Here is a 27,739-nt window from a genome sequence, read left to right as displayed (position 1 = left end):
CCGACTCAAGTATCGGGTTCACTTGATCGTGTCGTGTCTTCCTCGAGCGTCCCCGACTTCTTTTTACCTCTCACCTTTGCGTCATACTTTCTCCGTTCTTCGTGCATTCACTTTACATGCCCAAAGCGTCTTTAAAACATATTACCTTAAATATTGGGCTTTTATTTGGAACAAGAAACTCGCCGAAGAAGGCAATAATTCTTGTGTTATTCTTTATTTCTTTCTAAGATCGACACAATTATTATATTAAACTGGGGAAGCTCCGCGAAAATTTACGGGATTTTGTAATTGTAGGATTTGTAAAGTAGAAAGAATTTTTTTTTAAATTCACCAATCGAGTAATAGTAAACTTGAAGAATTACGATATGACATTATCCGTCTTACTCACAATAAATAATACGGAGGGATAAGAACAGTTTATTAGAAAACGTTACTCATAATCACGCACATGCGTACTGCGTACACCGGCCGTAATACCGCATTATTAGTGGCTGACAGATTCTTAAACCGCCCGACCCCCAGGATTAATATTGTTTTAAGATGGAGATCGCGGACATTGTTAACAATCTGGTTGATTTGACAAATATCGATCGGTTGCGCAATGAAATTGTAAAAAAGCAGTAATACCCATTGGCAGCACTAACAGGGGAATATTTTAAATCGAAATATCATTTTTGAACAAAGCAAATACGAAATACATTATCAGTTGGCCCAAATTTCAAAGCAATTCAAAGGAGACCGGGTCAATGAGATCGCAAATGTCTTCTGTAGAAACGTAAAGTTGGCAACTAAACGTAAAATGCGAAAATAACAGTGTTTTTGAGGCTTGGAACAAATGAAAAAGTCTAAAAAAAGTCTTGCATGGATATTATTATGAGTAAATATTATAATCCGAGCAGTCTACGGGCCTCTTCATCGTATAGCTATACCATCGCTGCAGCGGCGAAATACAAAACCAGATAGTTTGAAATAGGGCAAAAATCATTCGAAAAATGCTTTAGTTGCATTTAAAGATACACTGTGATTTTTTTCATGCCTTTAACATATTAAATAACAGAAAAAAACGTGTTGTCAATAATTTTCGGAGCTTGCTTTTGCGATTTTTTTTATCGAGGGAAATTCATGTAATTAATGTTTTGGCACAACAAATGTACAGATATTATTTTAAAAATTTTTTTTTCGGATCTTAAAAACTTTAAGAGTTAACGAGAAGCTTGTTACAAATCAGTGGAAATTGGGTATGCGGGGACATAAAAAATAATAATTAGTAATTATTTTTTTATCCATCCAGTACACCACTACACAAGCAAAGGTATCTTTATTTAAAATTTATTTATTTATACGCCTAAAAAGGCTTTTACATAATAGTGATACATGATACAGTGTACATAGGAGAATATCTGTATTAAATAGGAAATAATATCAGTATGTAGATGTAATCTATTTTAGTATTGAAAAAATAGATCTATGAATATACAAATATATGTGATTACAAGTATAGTGAGAATGTAATGAAAAATAATAATAAAATATGAGTTTTAAAAATAATTCACCAAAGTTTGGTAATTAAACATAACTTGATTGACTGCCGTAATATATTACCATATTATGAATACGAATCAAATTCATTTTTAGAAAATGAATTTTATAAAATATATTATGAGAAAACTATACTAACAGACCGAACGATTAGTCATAATAGACCCGATATAGTTTTACATGACAAAATTTAAAAAAATAACTTATCATTGATGTCGCTATTTCAAATTCCTGTAATATTCAAAAATCTCTTTCTGTAAAAATAATAAAATACACAGATTTAGAAAATGAGATTAAAAGAATTTGGCATTCTCAGACTAAAATTTTTTTACCATTTGTTATTTCAGCTACTGGCATTATACCTAGATATCTCATTCAAAATTTAGGCGTATTAGATCTATCAAAGAACTTCTATATAAAGATGCAAAAATCAGTCATTTTAAATACATGTAGGATTACGAAAGGTTTTTTAAATATTTATATTGAGGGATCAGTAGGATTTATAGATTTATAGGATGATATGAAAATATGTGGAGTCGGAGAATTATTTTTCCATTTGATCTCTGGTGAGTTGACGTGTGGTTCTTGTATTGTTTGGTATTTATTATGCTTATATAATGCACTTGCATAATGTGGATTGACTAGATGATCATTTGTGGAAAAGTGTGTGGAAGGGTTTAGTTTTTCCTGTGGGGAAGATTAACCCGGACATAAAGTCGAAAAAAAAACATGTAAAAGTAACAAAATATAAAATAGACACTAGAACTCTACTACATATAAGACAATCACTAAAACTACATTACGAACGTAGGATTCAACAAAGTGCTGGTATAGATCACGTCTAATTCTATGAATGGTGTCATTAAGAAGACTGCAGAATCCGAATCGGAAACAGAAGCCTATACCTCCACTTCGGCTAACCCCAATTGGCGCCGAGTCACGCATAGGAAAAAAAGACGACCAGTACTTCATGGTACCGCGACTGAGCATAAAGGCCTCATAGCCGTTGAAAGGCGCAAGTATATTCATGCCTGGCAATTCGATGTCAACACTACGGTCGAGGATATTGTAAATTTCCTTCTCAATATAAACAAAGAAATTGTTTACGATGTTGTCAAATTGACAGCCAAAGCTGACTACGCCTCTTTCCGGATTGGAGTCCCGGAATCGAAGCTTTCATTTTATATGGACCCGAACATATGGCCAAATCATGTTGCATTCAATGAGTGGTTTTTTCGGAGAAATGTTGCAACCAATGATAAAACGAAACACTCTAAGAGTGAGAAGTAATTCTAACCTCTCTATCTATTATCAAAACGTTCGAGGGCTAAATACGAAATTGGCAGTATTTAAAAACAACCTATTTGCTCGAGATAGCTTAGATTTAATAGCAATCACTGAATCGTGGCTGAAACCAAGTGTGCATAATTCAGAGCTATTTCCAGAAAATTATGTTGTCTTTCGTCGTGACCGCCTCACACGAGCGGGGGTGTCGTCCTGGCTGTTCGTGCTGATTCTGTAACCCATGCTGAGAGGATTTCTTCAATGGACCTCCCCGACACTGAATCCCTGTGGGTGAAGCTATCCTTGAAATCTTCAACTGTTTTCGTATGTGTGATATATGTGCCACCTCGTTCTTCAACTTCGTTATACTACAACATGTTCGAAAAAATAGAAAGTAATTATAATCTTCTCAGTGACAAAAATATCTTAATATTAGGTGATTTGAACCTCCCTTCCTGTAACTCCAATATTGTGAACATGTTTAACTATTTTAAATGTTTCTACGGTTTGTAAGAATATAACTTGATATGTAATGATTATAATAACACTCTGGACATAGTTTTATGTAATGCCAAGGATCTTATAAAGTGTGTTGAGAAATGTCATGACCCTATTACAAACGAGGACAAGCACCACCCTGCTTTGTCTATAAGTATTAGTGAGACTCACTCAGGTGTTGCAAATTCATGTCTAAACCCAAGTCCAATAGAAGTTCCCTCCTATCATGGAGCTAAAACCATAAACGCATGGAGATTCAACAAAGGAAATTTCCACTTATTATATGAATTGCTTTCTGAATGCTCATGGCAACCGGTCTGCCAAAGTTCAACAGATATAAATGCATTATGTACAAATTTTTACAATTCAATTTACAATATATTCGACAAGTGTATACCCATTTCCACACCTCGCACTACGGCACACAGAGTATATCCTAAGTGGTACACCAATAGTATTATTTCAAATATTAAAATTAAACATATTTTTCATAAGCGATGGAAAAAAACACGTCACAACTTGGACTATGCTAGTTTTTCAGCCTATCGCTCCATCGTAAAACATGAAATCAGTGAAGCTTTTAAAAATCATTTAACTTCAATGGAAGAAAAATTATTTATCGATCCCAAACAGTTTTGGAAGTACATTAAGGATCTAAAAAAATCCAACAACTCATTTAAGTCTATGATTCTTGACGGAGAGGAATTGACTACTGATGATAAAATCGCAAATAGTTTTGCGACCTTTTTTTCATCTGTTTACAAAAATGTCCAACCAACTCTCAATATTGACTCTACCCTTCACACTGTACAGATTGGGCCCTCATTCGACCTGGTCAGTATTTCAGAAAAAGATGTTAAGGAGGCACTCTCAAATTTAAAGAAACCTCACTCCATCGGTCCTGACAATATTCCAACATTTATACTAAAGGGTTGTTCCGACCTTTTAATACCACCATTATGTCATCTCTTCAATGTTTGCCTAAAAACGGGATTCTCCCAGACATCTGGAGATTAACTAAAATAACCCCTATCTACAAGAAGGGAGACAAACGCGATATCCGGAATTATCGACCAGTTGCCGTTCTATGTTCCATCATGAAAATATTCGAGAAAATTCTACATAAATATATACTTAATCACGTTAATCCAATTCTTGATGACCGTCAATATGGTTTTAGACCCCAGATGTCAGTAACATCAAACCTCTTATGCATCTCAGATTTCTTATCACAAACTCTCGACAATCGGGGACAGGTGGATGTTGCTTATTTCGACCTGGAAAAAGCATTCGACAAGGTTGACATCGACATTCTTCTAAATAAGCTAGCTTCATTTGGTTTTTCCAAAAGACAACTCTGTTTTTTTGCTTCATATTTTCGAAATCGTAGACAGTTTGTTTATTATAAGGGTTCCAGTTCTTTGGAATTCACAGTTTTTTCTGGAGTTCCTCAGGGGTCTATCCTTGGACCACTTCTGTTTCTGATTTTTATCAACGATATTGGTTCAGTCATCACACATTCGCTGTATTTACTATTTGCAGATGACTTGAAACTATATCGTTCAATAAAAAACCATCTTGACTGTATTCTCCTTCAACGTGACATTGACTGCGTCTCAAACTGGGCCAAAATAAATGGCTTGAACTTCAGTACACCCAAGTGCAATATCGTCTCGTATACAAGATCAAAGAAACCGCATGTATTTGAATATACAATCAATGAAATTATTCTCCAACACCTAAACCAAATCAAAGATCTAGGAGTTATTTACGACAGCAAACTAACCTTTCACCAACACATCGATGATTTAATAAGCAGAGGATACAGGCTTCTCGGCTTCGTAATTAGAAACTCATATCCGTTTCGTAACACAAAAACACTGACGTTATTATATAACACACTAGTCCTAAGTGTACTTGAATCAAACTCGATCATCTGGGCTCCACATGAATTAACATACACTTTACGCATTGAAAGAGTCCATAAAAATTTTTTAAGGTTTTTATTCTCGCGGCTCTATGGACGTTACCCTTGGCTTTACCCATCGATTTATATATTAGGCATGACCAATTACCACTCCCTAGAGACACGTAGAGGTATTGCTTTGCTTAAATATTTTTTCCAACTAATAAACGGTCACTTATCTAATAATGAGATACTGGCCCAATTAAATTTTTTTGTACCAGAGTCTCACTCTCGAGGACGTCATCACAATCTTCTATATAGTAGAGCAAGCCGCACTAATTTATTAATGAACTTACCTGTGGGGAGAGCTACGTGCTTTTTGAATGCGGTAGATAAGAAATTAGATTTATTTTTTGTGTCCTATAGCGCATTTGCGAGATTTTTGGCATTGCATATACACTGCATAAATGGTACAATTATAACGTCTTAGGCTTTATTACCTGTAATTGTTATAAATAAATGTACAAATTATATATAAATAAATAAAAATAAATACATAAATAAATAAATTAAATATATCAAGAACCACCAAACATGTTGCCTAGATCGTGCATCGTATTGGTTAGTGAATATGTCTGATAGTTGGTTGTGTATGTATTACAGAAGAATGTTACATTTTGTCTTGTGATCCTAGTCAGTACATAGAATTTTATAATGGCGACGATGGCAGGGCTGTCAATTATGTTATTAATGACTCTGTTTAGTACAACATCATTATTGGTTAGTGAATGTGTCTGATAGTTGGTTGTGTATGTATCACAGAAGAATGTTACATTTTGTCTTGTGTTCCTAATCGGTACATGGAATTTTATAGTTGCGACGATGGCAGGACTGTCAATCAAGTTATTAATGACTCTGTTTAGTACAACATCATTATTGGTTAGTGAATGTGTCTGATAGTTGGTTGTGTATGTATCGCAGAAGAATGTTACATTTTGTCTTGTGTTCCTAGTCGGTACATGGAATTTTATAGTTGCGACGATGGCAGGACTGTCAATCAAGTTATTAATGACTCTGTTTAGTACAACATCATTATTGGTTAGTGAATGTGTCTGATAATTGGTTGTGTATGTATTAGAGAAGAATGTTACATTTTGTTTTGTGTTCCTAGTCGGTACATAGAATTTTATAGTGGTGACGATGGCAGGGCTGTCAATTAAGTTATTAATGACTCTGTTTAATACTACATTATTTTTCGTTGTTTTCGCAGCGCCGCCTGAATCCAGCCCGCTTCGAGCTGTCTCCGGATAGGCGATTCATCCTACTGGCATTGAACGTGCAGAAACTCTTCCGACACTCCTACTTGGCGCAGTACAGCGTCTATGACATCCTCACCACGTAAGTACTGCTCCATCACAACTAGAGTACAGACCTGGGCGCGCGGTAGAGGGGTAAGGTAAGGCCTCCGTGGTAGAGCCAACTGGAGGTTGCGGGTTCAAAACTAGGCGTGTAAAATAAATTTTATTTGATTGATTTGTGTTTACAAATAACTCATTTAAAAATAATAAATGGTATATTTTCGGCACCAATTAAAATTGAAATTTTGCTTGAAATTTCGTGTTTTGTGACCAGATCTGAACTTCCCACCTTCCTCTCCCCCATCTACTTCCCCTTCCCACTTCTTTCAGCCCCACTACATACCTTATATTAATAATATTTAAATAATTTATATAGCGCCGTTTTCGTGAAATATCACCTCAAGGGCGCTGGGGATTTCATAGTCTCACTGGCTCCAGACGGTTGGGAGCAGTTGGGACTGTAGTGCTGTTTGACATTAAAAAAACATTTAAATGTTTATTGTTCTTGAATAATGTTACGCATTACGCAGAAATATTTCACATTATTTACCCATGCACCAACATCCGAATTAGTATCTTCGTTATTCAAGCCATCTCATTTGCGACATATCTACGAAGAAATTCGAATCTCTTACTCGATCACATTTTGTTACCTAAATTGTAACCAACTGCGCTTCGTTCGTCCGTTCCTTCGACAAGAACTACAAACATTAACTTCATTTTCTTAATACATATTTTGTTGGATGCTATCTTTATGCATGATCGCAAGGTAAAACTCGAACTAAATGGAATCTAGATATTTTCTTGGATAAATATATCATATTTTTTTTATTTTAATACATGCGGCATCTATTGAATTTTCTGCAAAGCTTCGTTTAAATTTTCGTTTGAGAATCGATAATATATTTTTCAATAATTAAATATTACAATTAGAGGGTTTACTCATTAAGTTATTCAATAAAATAAAATGTGTTTGCAAATATTTCACGTATGAATGTAAAATAATAATGAATCACATTTGTCTCTTTGTTTGTTAAGTGAGTTTGTTGGTCCTCTTGCAAGTTAAATAAATCTCTTTTGTTTACATGATAATATCTTCAGAAACTTGCAAAACAAAGTTTCTTATGAATTTACTTTACTTAACCTTGCCTTTCCGTATCTACGTATCGTTCATCAAAAATGCTAATTTCTGTTGTGTGTCTGTCTGTGTAACTCTGGATCAATTAACTCAAATTTAAACAGATTTCTTTATCAAAATACTGTTAAAAATGTGACTGCATGATCATTTACCAATAAAATATTAGTCACTCAGAATATATCTAAAAAAGTGTTCACGCAGGTGCCCTAGTCCGAATAAATACGATGGACGAGATGCGAAACAATAATTATTTTAAAGAACACGTGTTCCGACTTCCTCATAACATATTCGTACTTTACTGATAGTTTGTTATGAAATTTCTAAAATTATTCGTTACAGGCCTCTAGTCCCATTTTTAACAGAAAAACGATTATTTGATTAGATTTTCAATAAATTAACAATATTTCAGTAAGTTTTCTCCGTCTACTTACCTATATTATAATATTTTTAATAGAAAATTATTTAAATTTTTGTCATTTTCAAAATTAGAACTGATCTGGTAAGAATTCTGACTATCCCGTGATGTTTCACGAGTCTTCGCCAGTAGGGACTCGTTCTTGAGTTCAGCAGCTCGGCTGTGGAACGATTTGCCGGTCTCTGTGTTTCCTCCTTCCTATAAAATAATAAAAAAGGTATCATCAAGACCCAGGTTCACTCCTTGCTTTCCACGGAAAGACCTTCCACACACAATCCCCAAAGATGACACAGGCCCTTTCAAACAATTATTTATTTATATATTATATTACTTAATTATTTTCCTCATGTGGGGTGTTAATGTTTTAAAATTGTCCCGAAGTAAAAATATATAGATTATAATTTCTTTCTTAACGTGTTAAAAAAATTTATACTTTGATTTAATAATTCCATTTTTAAATTCATAATGCATTTGTAGTATTTTTTTGAGTATTTTTTTGTTGTAAATGTATATTACTGAGTAACCGGGCAGGAGTACTGCAATCACAAGCAAAAATGGAGCTATGAATTCGTAAAGATTGCATTCTAATATCCGAGACCTTTCATATATAATTATAAAAAGGATATCAGAATTTTTTGTATTTCTTTGGCATTCACAATGTAACAATTTCTAGACATTTTTTGTTTTTAATGAGTTTTATTATTCACAATATACATTTGTTACGTATAAATTTTATTAATTAGCGACCGGTTTCGATACGTCCGTGTCATTAGCTAGCTATCTAGTTTTAAAATGGCTAATTAATGACACGGACGTGTCGAAACCGGTCGCTAATTAATAAAATTTAGACGTAACAAATGTACATTGTGAATAATAAAACTCATTAAAAACAAAAAAGGATATCAGAATGTTATTTTTGCAAATTCCCCGCTGCCTTTTAGCTTATGACGGCTGTACACTAAATGCACTTTAGTTTTTAGTGTAAAAATAGTATGAATTATTTTGTTAATATCACTTAGTTTTTTTTAATCGCCTACTGGTTTTTGATACAGTTCGTGTAAACACTATATGTTAACACTAGCGCAGACTCGTGAAAAATCATGGAATATTATAATTATAAAATATTTTCCCGAGGAATTTCAAAAATACAGTTAGATGAACAATCAGAAATTTCGTTATGCAGGAATATTTCACGTCACGCACACTATCACAGACAACTGAATTAATATTTTTTATACATCAAAAAATTTGAACAAAGAAATGTGTAAATTTATTTATTTATATATATATATAAATTACAAACAATACAAAACAAAATGAACCTTTGTCGGTCCAACTGGGAAGGATTCCCGTTTCAGAACAGCCAAATTGTGTATTTAGTACATAATATTCTTACAATGAAATGGCGATGCTGTCAAAACAAATTTTGAGAACATTGTTGATTGCATTCGAAGTGAAATGATGGTTTATTTATCCTTGAAAGAATCGCAAAGATGTAATTTATTACAAGAGTCAATTTGGATAACATTAGTAATTGCATTCGGAACAGATGAATGGTTTCTTTCGGGACATCACAAGTCTGAGATTCTTTCCAGGGCATTTTGGAGAACATTTACAATTGTATAGTTAGAATATCCACATTTATAAATCAGTATAAGACATATGAATATTAATCAGTTGAATATTCAAACGGTAATGTTACGTGTCATCTTGGGAACGGGAGGAAGATATCTAGCTCGGCACAGAGAAGGTTAAAAGGTAGGCAGCTTTAACAGAGCTCTTGGATCCGAGGTAACCAGAATATTTGATGTTCTGCTTAGAATAACTTAACCGTTTGAGCCCCACTCACGGGGACCTACTTATAAAATTATTTTAAGGCACGTTTTCTTAAAATAATCTTGCGGAATATATCGCGATGTGGTAACATGTGTTTTATTTTACCTGTAAAATTATTATTCCACATGATATTTAAGTTTGAAATTTTTTTATATATTTCTTGTATTTAAGAGTGCCACAGAATACATTGAATAAATTGCTTACAGTGGCATTATACGTGTCTTTTTTTACTTTAGCTTCGTACAGGAGGCCTTGAAGAAAAAAAGTCTTCTTTGGGGATGCTGTGTGGAAGGACTTTTTAGGGAAGGAAAATTTATGAGGTGTATGTATGAATCTACGTGTCAATGTGTCCAGGAGTGGTGGACGTATGAATTTATCCCTCGAACTGTGGTACAAGGCAATGGGTCGAGAGAGTTCGGCTGGAATGGTCAAAGGGTCTTCCTCATCCATTCTCTCTTGACATAGACAAACCTCACTCCGCGAACCCGGGCAGCCCTGCTAAGTCTAAAAGTCCCTGCTAAACGAAGCAAACCACTTGGGGTGTTAGTTATATTAGACATGAAGAGAAAAAATATGTTCCGCTTTTTGACCTCCAACTGACCTCCAACTCTCGCAACCCACTAACTAAAATTACCGATTCCAGTATATGTCCAACGCTTATCTGTGTAATAAGCTGTGGAACAAGTTTCGACAAGACTTTAGTATGTAGTAGCGTCTCGAATTGTAGATCTATGCTCCCGAATTGTTAACTAGAACTGAATAGCCATGCACTTTACAACCTTCCTCTTCCTTGTGTCCTTCTCTTCTCCACGCCCTTCACACTTCACTACAAGTACAGAAAACAATCATAGAATAAAGAAGAACACAAGAAATGTCATGTGGGCGTGTTTCGTAATACTTTCGTCTAAAAAATCTCTTCGCTTAGATTTAAAATGCAAAACTGTACTTCACCATCATTATGATTTCAAATGGGATTCCTACCGCATACCTAATTTCTACCGATTTATAACAAGTTTCTCGTTAACTCTTTAAGTTTTTAAGTTCCAAAAAAAAGATATTTTTGAAGATAATATCTTGTAATGCCGAAACGAATTAATTATATGAAATTCCCTCGATAGAAAAAAATCGCAAAAGTAAGCTCCAAAAATTTATTAAATACATAGTTTTGTTCTGTTATTTAATATTTTATAAGCTTAAAAAAAATCACAGTGTATCTTTAAATGCAACTAAAGCATGTGTCGAGAGATTTTTGCTATATTTTAAACGAGTCGTGTTTTATTAAATATTTTCACCATTTTCGCTTAATTATTAACGTTTTTTTAAATATTAGCGCGCTCCTTCCAACATTCGTATTTATATATCTCCCTTTCAAACCATATTTGAACGCTTACTATGGGGCCTTAAGAGGAAGCTACAAGCCAAAACTGTGTATATTCTAGGTATACCTTATATCGTAGGTAATATGCATTAAAATCACCTAGCAAACGGAGTCTAGAAACGTTCGATTTCAAGCACAAAACTGGTTTTTATTTATTTTGTAAATAATTTTATAAGAAAGCGAAAAAGTTAATCAAATGAAACTGTCACAGATAATCTTAGTTATAATACTGTATTTTTTTAAAGTTGTTTCCTTTACGCGTTCATACATTTCTATTGAAAAATATTTATTTTAGTAGTTTACATTTATATTTTTTATTGAGTTATTTATTTTTTTATTTGTAATCCACTCAAGCGAAACGATAGAAAAACCAAGGAAACAATTTATCTAAAGAATATTTTTTGGTATTCATAATGTACACCAATTCGTTATAAATATTAATCAAAATAGTGATTTGGCATTAAGCTTCGCCTTAATCAATTAGCAATATATTATCTATCAGTAAGTTTTTTCCGTGTATGACATACCGCAAAGCCGCGTGAGGCAATCACATTTTAAAAAATAATCTACATCCCCGGTAGTGTTGAGTGCGAATTTCAAAATCGTGAATAAGATATGTTTACCGAACGTGTTTTCCTCTAGAATTCATTTGATATTCTTACGTGTATCGCCCGGCATAATGCCCGATGTTTTTTATGCCATGAATTTTCCAAAAGCCTGGAAATTTTGGATTGTTATTATTCGTCCACCGTATGGAGGAAAATTCGTTGTAGAATACCAAACAGCAAATAGCCCTTTTTTCCGCAAATACCGGCATTTGTAATCTGCAACACGATTCGGGAATTCGGGCAAAATGTTTATTTTTTCTTTACTAATTGAATTTAATGAGAGATTGTGGAGAAGCGGTAAACTTAAAATTAGTTATCTTAAAATTTGAAAATTAAAATTAAAAATAGTGGACAGGATAGACATATCTGGTCAGTTATTGTAAGATTTTGCTCTGCAGGTAAGTGATAATGAAATTTAGTCATCTGTGCATTAAGCAGCTGGATTCATATGAATTATGTTGCTTGACAAAAGAGGGCGTCACTATTTCTGTTTGGTCAATTTACGTCTAAAAGATTTAAATATTTTTGTCACAAGAAAGTTGTACTTTTTTGAATTACAATGTGTTAATTCAATTTATTCAAAATTCTACTCTCTTGAGATCTTGTCGTGACAGATCATTATTTCATGGTGCGAATGCATGTTTTATTGTGCTGATTGCCGAATTTGGAGATTAACCTTGAGAATAAGGAATTGCTGCCAATCTCAATGCGAGTGATATATTCGGGGAGTTCTCTGTTTGATGTATTTGGTGGCTGGATGATAATTTGTTGCGCAGCCTGCAGAGTGAATTTTTGTAATCAACCCACTAGTCTTAAGTATACTTGAATCAAACTCGATCATCTGGGCTCCACATGAATTAACATACACTTTACGCATTGAAAGAGTCCATAATTTCCATAATTAATTTAACTTCCCCACCTTCCTCTTTCCCTTCCCCACTTACCTTCAGCCTCACAACATCCCCCAATTGGGGATGCCATAGTCTCACTGGCTCCAGACGGGAGCAGTTGAGACTCTTGTGAGGTATTCACTATAAAAAAAAAAAAAAAAAAAAATGTAAGCTTTTTATTCTCGCGGCTCTATGGACGTTACTCTTGGCTTTACCCATAGATTTATATATTAGGCATGACCAATTACCACTCCCTAGAGACACGTAGAGGTATTGCTTTGCTTAAATATTTTTTTCAACTAATAAACGGTCACTTATCTAATAATGAGATACTGGCCCAACTAATTTTTTTTGTACCAGAGTCTCACTCTCGAGGACGTCATCACAATCTTCTATATAGTAGAGCAAGCCGCACTAATTTATTTATGAACTCACCTGTGGGGAGCTACGTGCTTTTTGAATGCGGTAGATAAAAAAATAGATTTATTTTTTGTGTCCTATAGCGCATTTGCGAGATTTTTGGCATTGCATATACACTGCATAAATGGTACAATTATTATTATTTTTATTTTTTTATTTAAGTACATAAAACAGGCATGGTGCCCAAGAATTTACATACATGGATGTTTAAATACATAATAATAACACAAATAGTAACAAAATGAATAAGTTAATTAGGAATAAATATGCAGAAGTAAATAACAAATAAGAATGGGTAAAAGGTAAATACAAATATGTTCATAAACGATTTGTTATTGTCACACCTGTACTGGTGAGACACTGATTAAGTAGGTAGAAAATGTATTTCATCCTCCTTGTTGATTTTCTTGATGGAATATTGATGTTAATTTGGGATAAAATGTTTGGTGTATCAACTGATGCATGTATAATTTTGTGTAGGAGCAGTACGTCAGAAAGTTTACGTCTGACCGTCAGTGAGTGTAGTTTGTAGTGCAAAATTCGGTCATTATATGTTCCAAATTGACCAGATAAACCTTCACGATAAGCAATTACACGGGTTAGTTTCCTTTGTATGGATTCAATCCTATAATTATGAATCTCATAATTGGGAGACCAAATGGTTGATGCGTATTCGAGAATACTTCGCACAATTGATTTATATAATGTTAAAGTTAATTCTGTACTTTTAAAACATTTTGTGATTCTTAGCGTTAATCCTAATACTTGTGATGCACTTTTTGAAATTGTATCTACATGTTTATTGAAGCTAAGTGGCGAGTCAAATGTCACGCCTAAGTCTTTGATTGAAAATTATAACGTCTTAGGCTATATTACCTGTAATTGTTACAAATAAATGTACAATTATATATATAAATAAATAAATAGATAATAAGTATGTAGTATATAGCCGCTGTAGGCTGCTGGTAATTTATTTCTAAATTAACGCCTGGCTGGGCTTTTAAATGTTATTTTTTTTACAAAGAACATCTAAATAAACACAAAAAAATCAAAATAAAATAAAATCAAAAAACAAAATCAAAAAGAAAACAGAAGACATAATAAAACAAAAACAATGTCAAAACGAAATACAGTGGAAACTAGACACTCCAGCATGCAAGATAGAAATCACTAAAAATCTTATATTCCCCACTTGTTCGAAGTCAAATCGAATATAATTCTCCTATTTGGTGTCTTTACTTTAAAATCCACTTCGATTCTATTGAAAAAATTCAGCATAAATTCCTAAGATACATTAACTATAAACTCGGTCTACCTATAGAATCAATAAATTACAATCACTTGATGAAAGAATTAAACCTACTTAAACTATCAGATAGAAGAATTATTTCCGATTTGACTTTTATTTTTAAAATTGTCAATGGTATTATAGACAGCCCTGATATATTAAACCTAATTACCTTCCATATACCCACTAGAACCACTCGATCCAAAATTCTTTTTAATTTTAATAACAATATCAGGACTGCGTCATTTAGAAACTCGCTTATACCTAGATTGCATGCGGTTGGCAATGCTTTCTCAGAAGTAGTAGATGTGTTCAACTGCACGGAATATAGTTATAAGAAGGCTATAATAACATACCTCTGTCGTAATTATCAATGTTATTAGGCATAATACCATTCTATTCATAAGTTATCACAGAACCTAAACTATGCACTTACATCAGATATCAGACAGAAGAGTGTTATCTAATAATTTTATTTACTTAATCAAAACTATAATTTTTCCCAAAATCGTTATGAGATGTCTTACCGACAGCCCTGATTCAATAGAGCTAACTTTTAGTTCTCAGCAAATTCAACCAAATTCAATATTGAAGGTAACAATAACCTCAATACTAAACTACTGTACGGATTGAAAATAAAAATGCTAATGTACCTATGTATACCAGATATTATTTTTGTTTAATTTTCAACATAATTTCTCAGTAATTATTCTGTTTAACATAATACTGTTTCGCTCCTGTGAACCACTGTAAACATAAATCATGTATATTGTAAAAGCCCTTTACGGCGTCTAAATAAATAAATAAATAAATAAATAAAATATATTACTAGGAAAATTAGAAAACTTTAGGAAGTTAAACAGAGATACGTATTTTGTAGGTATAGTTAAATTATATTATATTTGATATTCTTCTTTCAGAAATAAATTGGGTAATGACTTGTTTATATTTGGTGAATGATGTGTTGAATATATCAACAACATCTTTATAGTCATTACCCAAATTTTGTATACGGCGAACGGGGGTTCTGAAGAAAAGAATACGATGCTCCAAAACATGCAATTTTAGTTAGGTTTTTGGTCATAATTTTTTTCCCTACCAAGAAAATACAAGGCCTCTATGTCTATAAAAGCCAGGTAATATTTGAAACACCCATATGAGGTAAAAATTGTGAAGCGCATATGACGCCGTTCTATTTGTATAAAGAACATTAACTTTAAATTCAGTAAATTTAAATGATTCACCACTTCATGGAATATAAGAATCTAGAAAATTTAAAAAAAAACGTAAATATGAATTTTATTGAAAATTTATTTATTTATTAAATGATGCCCTATTGGGCTTTTAAGTACATAACAATTACAAATTTAATTTTTAACAACAGTATAAAACAAACAATAGAAAATCGAAATAAAATATAATGTTTTCTCATACATTATTTACATTTAAAAAATGGTGGACTAATTTGGCTTTAAATGTATTGAAGTTTAAATTAAATATGTCAGCGACATCACTTAGTTCATTGCCCAACCTATGTATTCTTTCTAACACAGAATTCGTAGCGAAGCTATTGTTTTAGAATAAAATATTCCATCTAGTATATTTTGGAGGTATATGTTAAGATAGCAAGTTTATAGTGTCAGGGCAGTCTAACCTTGAATGAACAATTTTATATAATAAAAGGAGATCAAATATTTTTCGCCTTTCAGATAATTTCGATAATTTTAAGACAATTTCGATAAGTTAAGTTTACTGCGTAAATTGACATAATTGATTTCAATAATAGGAATACCAATTTTGAAATTAATAAAACGTAAAAATTTATATTGAATTTTTTCAATTTGTAAACAATGAGAGTTGAAATGAGGACACCAAATGATTGAATTGTATTCAACCTGACTTCTAACCAGAGACGTGTATAGTAATTTTATAGTTTTTATGTTATTAAAGTCTTTAGCGATTCTTAGAATAAAAAATGCTGGCATAATTCTAGACACGTATGATATAAAGGGTTAAAAAGATATTTTTGAATAAAGGGTCTATAAAGAGCGTAGGGTTATATTTCGAAACGATCCAACAATGTAGAAGGTTTTTTTAAAATATTTATGAGAGGATAAATCTTATTGCGCTTACAAAATAACGTCTTTAAAACAAAACATAAATAGTTTTGGAATATATATAAAATATTCACTGTTAAAAATACAAGAATGTAGACAAAGAAGTTAACAAGTAATTCCCTATATTCAATATTAGAGAATCGGAGTGCTTCTATGTACCCCTCGGGTAAACGTTACAAATCTCTATCGGTATTGAAAAAGAAAAAAAAGTAATATTATATATGTCGCACTCCCGCAACCGTACTGGCTTAAGTCAAAAAAATATTTATGTTAAATTGAGATTTTTCAATAAGAAGATAATATTAATAAGCCTAAACAAAACATGAAACAGAACAAGACAGAAAAAAAATGTTAACAGTCACAACTAAATCGAAACCAGGATCTCTTGTCTTACCGAGACAGTCGTCTTAAACCACTCGACCATTGGCACCTATTTATTAAAAGTCATATTTGTAGATATTTTTTTTATTTTCTGTGTCTTGTTCTGTTTCATGTTTAGTTTAGATTTATTCAAATTATCTTCTTCTTCGACGATATATTGTATTGATGCGTATAACCAGTTGTTTCTGAATATTCATTTAGACTTTTAAAAAGTTAAGGAATCCCGTATAAAAAGGTAAGGAATCCCATATAAAAAGTTAAGGAATCTCATATAAAAAGTTAAGGTATCCCATATAAAAAGTTAAGGAATCCCATATAAAAAGTTAAGGAATCTCATATAAAAAGTTAAGGTATCCCAAATAAAAAGTTAAGGAATTTCATATAAAAAGTTAAGGTATCCCATATAAAAAGTTAAGGAATCCCATATATAAAGTTAAGGAATCTCATATAAAAAGTTAAGGTATCCCATATAAAAAGTTAAGGAATCCCATATAAAAAGTTAAGGAATCTCATATAAAAAGTTAAGGTATCCCATATAAAAAGTTAAGGAATCTCATATAAAAAGTTAAGGTATCCCATATAAAAAGTTAAGGAATCCCATAAATAAAGTTAAGGAATCTCATATAAAAAGTTAAGGTATCCCATATAAAAAGTTAAGGAATCTCATATAAAAAGTTAAGGTATCCCATATAAAAAAGAAGGTATCACATACAAATAAAAATCGGATATGCTTATCCGAAACACTTTCTAGGATACAAACCAATTTCATTAGAAACTTTGATCCATTTAAAAAAGGTAGATACCAAAAATATGGGAAAAATAAGTTGGAAGATGATATTGTTAATTCTGAATTTTAGTTATGGGATTGACAAACATGACGTTTATTAAATAGGTCCTAATGGTCGAGTGGTTTATGACGCCTGTTCCGGTAAGACAAGAGAGCATGGGTTGAATTTTCAGTTGTTACATAACGATTATAAATTAAATTGAAAACAAGTACAACATAACTAAAAAAGATATTTTAAGACATAACGATTATAAATTAAATTGAAAACAAGTACAACATAACTGAAAAAGATATTTTCGCAAGTTTTTTTTTAATTTTTACTTAAAAATTTTTTTAAGTCCCCGCATACCCAATTTCTAACGAATTATAACAAGTTTCTCGTTAACTCTTTAAGTTTTTAAGTTCCCAAAAAAATTTATGTTATTTTTTAAGATAATATCCATACATTTGTTATGCCGAAACGTTAATTAGGTGAATTACTCCCTTTCAAACCATTTTTACTACGGGGCCTTAAAACTAAAGCATAAAATACAATATAATAGTTAAGTTATTAACACTTTGGGGATCAGGCGAGAGGCACGAAATGAAAGTCGGTCGTGAAGGTCACATTGTTTATTTGAGTCAGAGTAGCCTTAATGAGAGTGGACGTAGGACAGATGTATTCTCCAGATGCTGGCTGTGATGGTTGGTCAAGTGCGGGTCAGTGAGTCGACGCCGGGCGCTGGTGACCGGGACTCGATGGCGGCCAAGCACTGGCGATCTGGGGAATCAATACTCCAGTGCTGACGAGAAGGCCGAAGGTGCGGTGGACCTTGTAGGCGGTTGAGCGGGAGCTGCGTAGACCAGTGAAGATGCTGCGTGTCCTCGTGGTGGTCATGATGCGTGGATGAAGCGCTGGTCAGAGACGCTGGAACCAGGGCGCTGTAATCCGTGTAGCGCTGGCCAGGGACGGCGGCCGAGGCCAAGGCGCTATGATGATATCCCGATGGAGTCCATGATGTGTACGTGCAAAGCCGGGAGTATTGTCCTTCGCGCAAAGTTGCGCGGATTATCACTCGTGAGATTTGTCCACTGACAGCAGATTGATGACTGACTAATGACTGACTAACTGCTCGCTGCGTCGGGCTTATTTATACTGTACGGCCGGTGGCAACAGTAGGTAGATGAATTGCAACTCAATCCGAGGCACTCGCATAGTCTGGGACTTTCGGGAAGCTTCGGCAGCGCGGCAATTACGCATAGGCGGTAGACTCGAACATTCTGGCGAGTTGTCGTAATGTACCAGACCGTATGCGATCGTATTGTCGCCAGTAGGCGAGTGAATACTTGAAGCAGGTAGGTTGCTTTGTTTTGTTTACTATTTCGGCTGCAAGTATGTAACTCGGGAGTAGGTACTAAGTAGGTCGAGCGGTTTATTATTAATTAGTTAATCTAGATTCTTCTCGACGCCACAACACTCTTACTATAAAGATCTTTTCAAATTTATATACGAGTTACAAAGAATGTAAGATATTGTGAATACTGAAGCATATTATGCACAAATTATGAACACTCGTTATTTACATAAACTAAAAAGTGCTGAACGTGTGTGGCTTTGAATGTATCAAAATTTAAATCTAAAATATTAGAGACATCTACATGCTACATTGCAGCTACAGTTGTGCCTCTCCACTGTGATTTGTTCAATTCAACACACCTATAAAAAGTGCTATAAAGTTATGAAATAAAAACTACGTTACGTATGTAACCTATTACAATAGTTACATATGTAAAATATTAATATTAAATAGTTACATATGTAACCTATTTCACCTAGTTTTTGTTTCATAACTTTTCATAATTTTATGGCACTTTTTATGGGTGTGTTTAATTGTCATTTTGAGGAGTTATTCGGTCAACGTTCCGTGAAACGGCCTACGTTGTTGGTTGTTGAGTGGTTACGAGCCTGGGATACGAATCCGGAGGTCGCGGGTAAAAATCTCGGAGCGCGCAAGTAAATTTCATGTGAATAATTGGAGATAAATTTGTTTTTTTCTTCTTGTTTTTTCTCTAATGTTTTGTCCTGGAACCAAAGATTATGTCTTCTATTTATTTATACACAGAATAGTGTGTGGTGAGCGGGCGGCGTGGGTTTAATCTGTACACAAATCTATAGTTTTATGCTGAGATCTTCAAAACAAGAAAAATATCATGTAACAAATAGGTACGTCTGTATTAGATTTCGAAAAACTCTGAATAAATTTATCTTATATACAGGGTGTCCGGGGGTAAAGTGCGCTAACTTCGATAGGTGATTCTACAGGATGGTAAGAGTAAAAATGATAAAAAAAAATTCAACAAATTCCAATTTTTATTTTCCCCGTACAAAAATATTTTTGCACAGAAGAATATTTATTATCACATGCAAACAATTCAATTATTTAACCAAAAAACTTCCTTAACACATTGGAATTTCGATATCGTTATTTGTCATTTATTTAACTTCTAAAATCATGTAGAATCACCCCCGAAGTTAGCGCACTTTACCCCCGGACTCCATATATAAACTGGCTGGAGTCCCTGGCGTTGCTCGGACTTTACACATAGTATTTCGCCTTGATTTGAAGGTCAAGTGTGCATAATTTTAAAAATCTCGAATTAAACTGAAGATTTGTATAAAAATCATCCACGCATCCGACTCATATATTATTCAGACTTATGATATTTTACTATATATATATACAGGGTGTCCGGAAACTCGTAGTACAAGCGGGAAACTGGTGAATCTACATCACATTTGGAGTCGATTTTGTAGTATATTTTTTTTATTTGAGCTTTCGTTATCGAGTAAATCGAGTTCATTATTTTGAAATCACCCTTCATTTAACCCGGTGTAATCATAAAATATTTCTGCTCTGCAGGGTTAAAACATCTGTTATTCAACCCTAAATACCAGAAAAAACTTTAACCCTAAAATAGCCGAAAAATATTTTTTTTTGGTTTTTGTTTTTTTTTTGAAAATGCTCAAATAAAAAAACTTTATGTTTTTTTGGGTTCCCCATGTGGTGTAGATTCTCCAGTTTCCCGCTTGTACTACGAGTTTCCGGACACCGTGTATATATATATTACTATTCAACGCTGCGGGAAAATGATAGGGCGTACCACGTGGCACGAACGCAAAACTATATAGCCTACACACTCTATAACTCTCTTCCAGATATGTTTAAAAACAGCCAACATAATCCAAAAAATCATTAGGAGGCTTTAAAAAAATATATTTTTTACTGACAAAAATACGTAATTCTTGCCGTGTTGTACTTTGTTTTGTTTCTCTCTCTCTCCTTTTCTATCCCGTGTATTTGTAATCGAGCATAATCTATTTTAACCAATGTATTGGTGAGTAAGTAACTTCTACTAAATGCCTGCCTTGTCTCTGTGCTTATGTGTATATCCCTGTCTGTTTCCTTTTTTGTTTCTTCTTGTTTGTTCTACTTAACCTCCCTTTTTCTATTTGTGTCCTGTTTTGTATGTGAAACTTATAACTATGATATTTCTGTACTGTTTCGTATGTGAAACTTATCATTTTGGTATCAAAATACAAATGAAAAATTGTACCTATTAACTCCCACCTATGTATTTTAAGTTCCTCTCGTCCTACAATGATTTTTTTAACTCTTCGGGATTGCTCTAGCAAGAAATAAATATATAATTTTTTTAAATCCGACGTTTGAGTTATGGCAGTGTGGTAGTCGCTTCGCGACGTTTGAGCGGAGAGAGAAAGGTGACCTGTTGAACAAGGAATATTGAATAACAAAAAGAGGAGAGTAAAAAAGGGTTCGCTGAAGAAGGTCACATAATTAAATTGAACGTAGTTTCCAAAGATCTCATTCGACGTAAAAGATCCACAAACTGGGAATTTCTATTTAGGGAAATTGGCTGTTGGAAAGTTCAAGTTTGACAAATGTTTCAGATGGACGTTCTGTAATTGAAACCAATTCGTGCTTTTATTTTTAATCCCTGAAGCCAATATTAACCACTCTCAAATGAAAAATGTGAAACAGAAAAAGATTCATTCGCATCTGGGAATTGCACCCAATGTAGTGCTCAGACCACTGAGCTAATTCGACCATATCAATTTCTTTTTTTCAGAGATTTTAAGTGTATCGCACAGCGGCTTCCCCCTTGTTTTCTACCCTCACATCAAATGCATAACTTTCATTGTATAGCCGTGTCTTGATAGTTCGTAAAGTACGATCTAGGTCTGCGACAGTCGGTGCGATTCCATGCCAAATCTCCCTGTTTTCTTTATTTAAGATACTCACCTTCAACTGCTCGACACTCTTTGCCGTGTTTTAACCTTCAAACGTCCGACCCTTACAACCGTGTCGTTGATGATAGAACGTCCAGCGTCCTGCCAGCAGGACTTTACGTACTACCGGTAGGACGTAAGTTTTTTGTTTATATGCGGCTTTGTAGGCCTGCTAGCAGGATGCCGTTAACTGCATTGCATAGTGCGTCTCTTTCTGATTCAGCGAGTTTTTGAATCGTATTTCTGCGATCAGTCTGGCCAAAATGGCGGCGAGTATAAGACGTGGGGTCCGCGTTCGCGTCAAAGCCACGTATTTCGACGAAAATGATGGCCTAAACACATGGAGTCGCAAACATTTTGGTGATAATTACGACATTAGTTATTGTTGGGGCACTGTAAAAAAGTTAGAAAACAATTATGCAAGGGTATATTGGGAAATTGACAAAAAAATATCAACCGTGCCCGTTGGAGTTCTAATTGCTGAAACCGAAAATGACAATTTAGTGGAAGCAAATACAAATGAAGAACATTGTAAGTACAAACTTTCTTATTTTATTCATAGGCTTACGTTTATAGTAAGCCTAGTATATTCCCATAGAAAAAATAGTACTTGGAGGTTGCTTGTTCGTTTCCATTATTTACGTGATTGACAATTTTTTTTTGACAGGCACAACATAAATTAACTTTGCTAAGTTTGACTTGTATGGGTATGTATGCGTATGTATTTGCGTGTCTGTGTGTGTGGGCGCGTGCTTGCCTGTGTGTCTGTGCCTGGGTGTGTGTGTATTAAAAATATTTTTATTATTTTTTAACTGATAAACTTTATTAATGTTTATAAGACAAGGTTTTTATGCATATCACAAAGGATTACAAATTATTATAAGCAATAATTATTAGCCAGAAACACCCATACAAATTGAAAAAATCTTCCGAGAAGATATAATAACTGCCGACGACGAAAAATAATAATATTTGACAATTCTAAGTATTCACCAATAAAATGTAGACATAATTTGTCGCGACGCTATCTAGTGGGGAATTTAGCAAGTAAAATTGCCTTCCCTACTATAATAAAGTATGTTGTTCTTAGGTGAAATAATAAAATAAGCAATAGTTGTTGAACGAAATATTTCTAATACATATTGAATAATTTGACGGGACAGGAGATAGGCCGGCGTAGCTCAATGGATCGATCACCTGACCGGAAATCAGGAGGGTGTGAGTACCGTCGCGACGCGTCGGCGGTTATTATTTCTTCTCGGAAGATTTTTTCAATTTGTATGGGTGTTTCTGGCTAATAATTATTGCTTATATTTATTTGGAAAATAATTTTAAGTTTAAATATATTGAGTACCTACACCCCTTTGCGTCTGTTGATCACTAATAATGGATTTTTTTTCAGCATCGTCTGAATCGGGTTCTTCTTCTTCGAGCGAAGATGACGAGACAAGTATTTCAGTACATCCGAATTCAAGTACAAGCAACGTAAATTCTGCTCGAAATACAACAGTTGCAAAGGGTGTTACCTGGACTTTTCATGAAGCAATACGTGTCGATCAACGACAACAAGGCTATTTCAAAGCTACCTTGCTAGTACCATTGGGGCCCGCACGAAGTATCAAGGATGCATTTTTCATGATATTTCCGAGAGAGAAGCTTAGTTACATAGTCCATTGCACCAACTATTCGTTTCCAGCAAGACAAAAACTGTTGAACGAGAAGGAATTATTAACTGTTTTTGGCATATTATATGCTATGACTCTTCAAGAACTTCCAGATCGACGATCCTATTGGAATACCACCTCTGATGGAATATATCCCCCTGCAAATTTTGGACAAAGATTTGGTATGAGCCGCCAAAGATTTGAGATCATTCTCATGGCATTGCGCTTCACACAATCCTCAGACCTTGATTTTTCTGATAAATGGCGTAACACTAGAACATTAGTAACGATGGTGAATGATAAACTAAAAGATACCATCCATCCTGGGTCAAAAATAACTGTAGATGAATCCATGTTCGCCTGGTATGGAAGGGGTGCGTACTTCAAAAACGGAATGCCAGCAGTTATGAAGATTAAAAGAAAACCAAAAGGAGTCGGTTGTGAAGTAAAAACAGCGTGTGATAGTGACACAAACATTATGATCAGAATGGAAATTAATGAGGGCAAAGAAGCAATGAGTACGAAGAAATGGCAAAGAGAATTTGGCGCAGGAACTGCAACTACTTTGAGATTGACAGAGCCATGGTATGGTTCTGGCAGAGTTATAGTTGGTGACTCTTGGTTTGCTTCAGTCAAAACAGCTGTGGAGTTATTCAAAGTTGGATTGTATTTTATTGGACTGGTAAAGACAGCACATAGTTTCTATCCTGTGTCTGAGATGGCAGCTCAGTGTCCTACGCATAAGGGGGCATCTGTTGTGAGTACAGCAGAAAAAGACTCTGTGCAGCTCACTGCCTGTGCCTGGAGAGACAAAAAGATTCATACATTTGTAGCCACTTGCGAAACGACACTGCCTGGCCTGCCATCACGCAAAAGAAGGTGGGACGATGAAGGAAATTTATTTTACCGAGAAGTCGATCGGCCTAAATTAGTCCAGCAATATTTTGACGGGGCTGCGGCTATCGATATTCACAATCACATTAGGCAGGATGGATTGGCATTGGAGAAAGCTTGGGGCACACAAAAATGGGAACATAGAATATATGCCTCAGTTCTGGGCATTATAGAAACGAATGCGTATTTGGTTTTTAATAATTTCTTTCGCTCCGAACATGATCAGGTGTCTCACAGGTGGTTTACTACCAACCTGGTATTAGCTCTAACTATTAATGACGATGATAACCTACAAGAGAATGAGCCGCCACCACACGAGAACATCGCTCACAGCGGAGAACACATTCTTGAGGCCCTGTCAAAATCAGATGACAGAAAGAGAGTTCAACGCAAATGTATAGTTTGCTCCAGAGTCAACAAAAAACAGCAGAAGGCGAGCTTTTTTTGCAAGACATGTGGTCCGCGATGTGTTTTATGCTCTCCACAGACAGGAAGAAACTGCTTCACCTACCATATCGCGAATGGAATTCCAGCATAATCCTTTTTTTAATTTTCTCAAAGTAAATACAATTTTCACTTACGTTTTTTTTTCTTCATTTTCTTGTTTATTTTCTACCCTGTTATATTAATAAGCGCCCATGTCTTATTTTATTATACCTTTTTTTAATTTTCTCAAAATAAATACAATTTTCACTTTCGTTTTTTTTTTCATTTTCTTGTTTATTTTCTACCCTGTTATGTTAATAAGCGCCCATATCTAATTTTATTAAATAAAATACAGAAAGTTTGTCACCTCTGCCTATTTTTAACATGCATAAAAGTCGAGTACTGCTAGAAGGACAGCCTCTTATATTCATACAAAAACCGCAAAAAATTGCGTACTGCTGGCAGGACGCACACTCGTCGAATTGTCCTTCCGGAAGCTCCTTCCGGCAGGACAAGGGTTTGGACGTTCTATCATTAACCTTCACCTGCCCAACACTCACTGCCGTGTTGTTAACCTTTAACTGCTCAACCCTCACTGTCATATTGTTGATTTATTAAAAAAATCTCTTCAAATTATTCACAATCCGGTTAAAGCGTGATTGCAGGCTGTTTCCTAATAAACGTTTAGTGAATTCCTAACATATCACAATACGTGTTAAAATTATCCAGCATTTGCCTTGATAATTTATAATGATGAAATGCGAAAATATTATGATTTTACTATTAATTTATTCGTTAAGGGCTTGCAATCTCGTTTTGAAACGGATTACGAATAAGTTGAAAATGTTCTTAATAAATTAGCAACACTCATGTTTTTCCATGCACGGCGTAATTAACCTTCATCTGCCCAACCCTCACTGCCGTGCTGTTAACCTTTACCTGCCGGACCCTCACTGCCGTGTTGTTAATCTTTACCCGTCTGTCCTTACAGTGAAACGTTCCCGCTGACTGCGCTACCGGACGACGAGCGGCCGCCCTACCTGTCTCTGGCACGTTGGACGCCGCGTGGCCACGGCCTGGTCACTGTGCTGGACTACGACATCTACTTCAGGCCGGCGCCGCGCTCTTCCACGGGCTACCGCGTAACTGCCACGGCGGTGCCAGGCGTGGTGTACAATGGCGTGCCGGATTGGCTTTATGAAGGTAAGAATATACATTTTTCAGAAGTAAATATCCAATGAACAAATAATTCAATAGGTACATCTGTTTAGGAAGGGTTTCTATCTATTTATTTACTCTGCCTGTCTCATTAGGGATATCCTTTGTCGAGACTACTTTTATAATATTTTTTTTAAATTATATTTTTTGTGGGAAAGACTTTGTTAGTACTGAATTTCCCACTAGATGGCGTCGAGATATATTATATCTTCATTTATCGGTGAACTATTTTTGACTAGTCAAATTTTTTTTAATGAAAAACTAATATTTATAAGACTAGATATTAATGCTGTCAAAAGGCTGCGGGTTATTTTATCTTGGATATTTTATTAGGATAATTATTATTGCTTATAATAATTTGTTATCCTTTGTGCTGTTCACAAAAACCTAGCCCTGAAATTTTTTTTATAGTAAGGAGACGGTTTACATGTAGTTTTCATGAGCACTTAGGCCATAGGCCCATTGTGCTATCTCCCATTTTACCTCAATCCTTTAACAACAACCCAGTCTCTTTAATAAAGTTCACCAGGGTTGTTATTGGGTATGTGGCTATGTCTTCTGGTTCTACTGTATTTCTCCCCAGGTATCTGAGCCTAGTTCCCACCAGGGCAGGACATTGGCACCATATGTGAATTGGAGTCACTTCATCCTCTTCACATTTCCTGCATCTGTTGGTGTTTTCCATTCCCAATATCTGCATGTGTCTCCTGAGATGGCAGTGTCCCGTTAGTAGTCCTACCAGTTCTCTCAGTGAATTTCTGTCTACATTGAGTAGTTGTCTGGTTCACCTTGGGTCTGGTCCGTTTATGAGTACTTTGGATTGCCTCATTCCGGGTGCCCTTTCCTATTCCTCCCAGTGCCGGTATTTGACCCACCTTTCAATATGTTTTTATTGTGGCAAGCTGCTACTCTTACGGCCGGCTTGGATCCCGCAAGTGGTGTTTTCGACCCTTTCCTTGCCAGTCCATCAGCCCGTTCATTGCCCTCAATTTCTTTATGTCCTGGTACCCAGATCAGGGTTATTTTATTGATGGTAGCAAGTTCTTCAAGAATGGTTTTGCATTCCATCACCAGTCTGGAGTAGCATCGGTTACTTTCCAGTGCCATTAGGGGTACCTGGCTATCAGAGCATATGCCTATGTTCTTATTCCTGTACCCGATACGTATGTTCTCCTGTGCACAAGCTAAGATGGCCTCCATCTCATCTTGAAATTCCTAGAGGTATACTAAGTTCCCTCTTGGAACCCTATAAACAGACCCCGGCCCCTATTCCCTCCTCCATCTTGGACCCATCTCTGAACCAGATTAGTTGCTGTTTGTGGGTAAGGCCTGGAACCGTCTCACATTCCTCCCTTGTGGGGTACGTCACTCTAAACTGCTATCTTTCAGCTCAAAGGATAACAGTC

At 34.8% G+C, this 27,739-nt stretch overlaps 1 protein-coding gene across 1 annotated transcript in view; it reads left to right on the top strand.

Annotated features, from left to right (window-relative positions):
• Dpp10 (Dipeptidyl peptidase 10) overlaps window positions 1-27,739 on the top strand; it is a 292,773-nt gene that overhangs the window by 196,478 nt on the left and 68,556 nt on the right. Inside the window, exons 4-5 of the mRNA XM_089648585.1 lie at window positions 6,498-6,625; window positions 26,107-26,318. Of these exons, the coding sequence (XP_089504711.1) occupies window positions 6,498-6,625; window positions 26,107-26,318 (340 nt within the window). The remainder of the gene's footprint in view (window positions 1-6,497; window positions 6,626-26,106; window positions 26,319-27,739) is intronic.

The sequence above is a fragment of the Hesperophylax consimilis genome, chromosome 28 (genome assembly GCF_061612785.1).
Source record: "Hesperophylax consimilis isolate HC1 chromosome 28, BYU_Hcon_1.0, whole genome shotgun sequence".
Lineage (NCBI taxonomy): Eukaryota > Metazoa > Arthropoda > Insecta > Trichoptera > Limnephilidae > Hesperophylax > Hesperophylax consimilis.
Note: the sequence above shows the minus strand (reverse complement) of the source record. Positions and strands in the feature narration are given on the sequence as shown.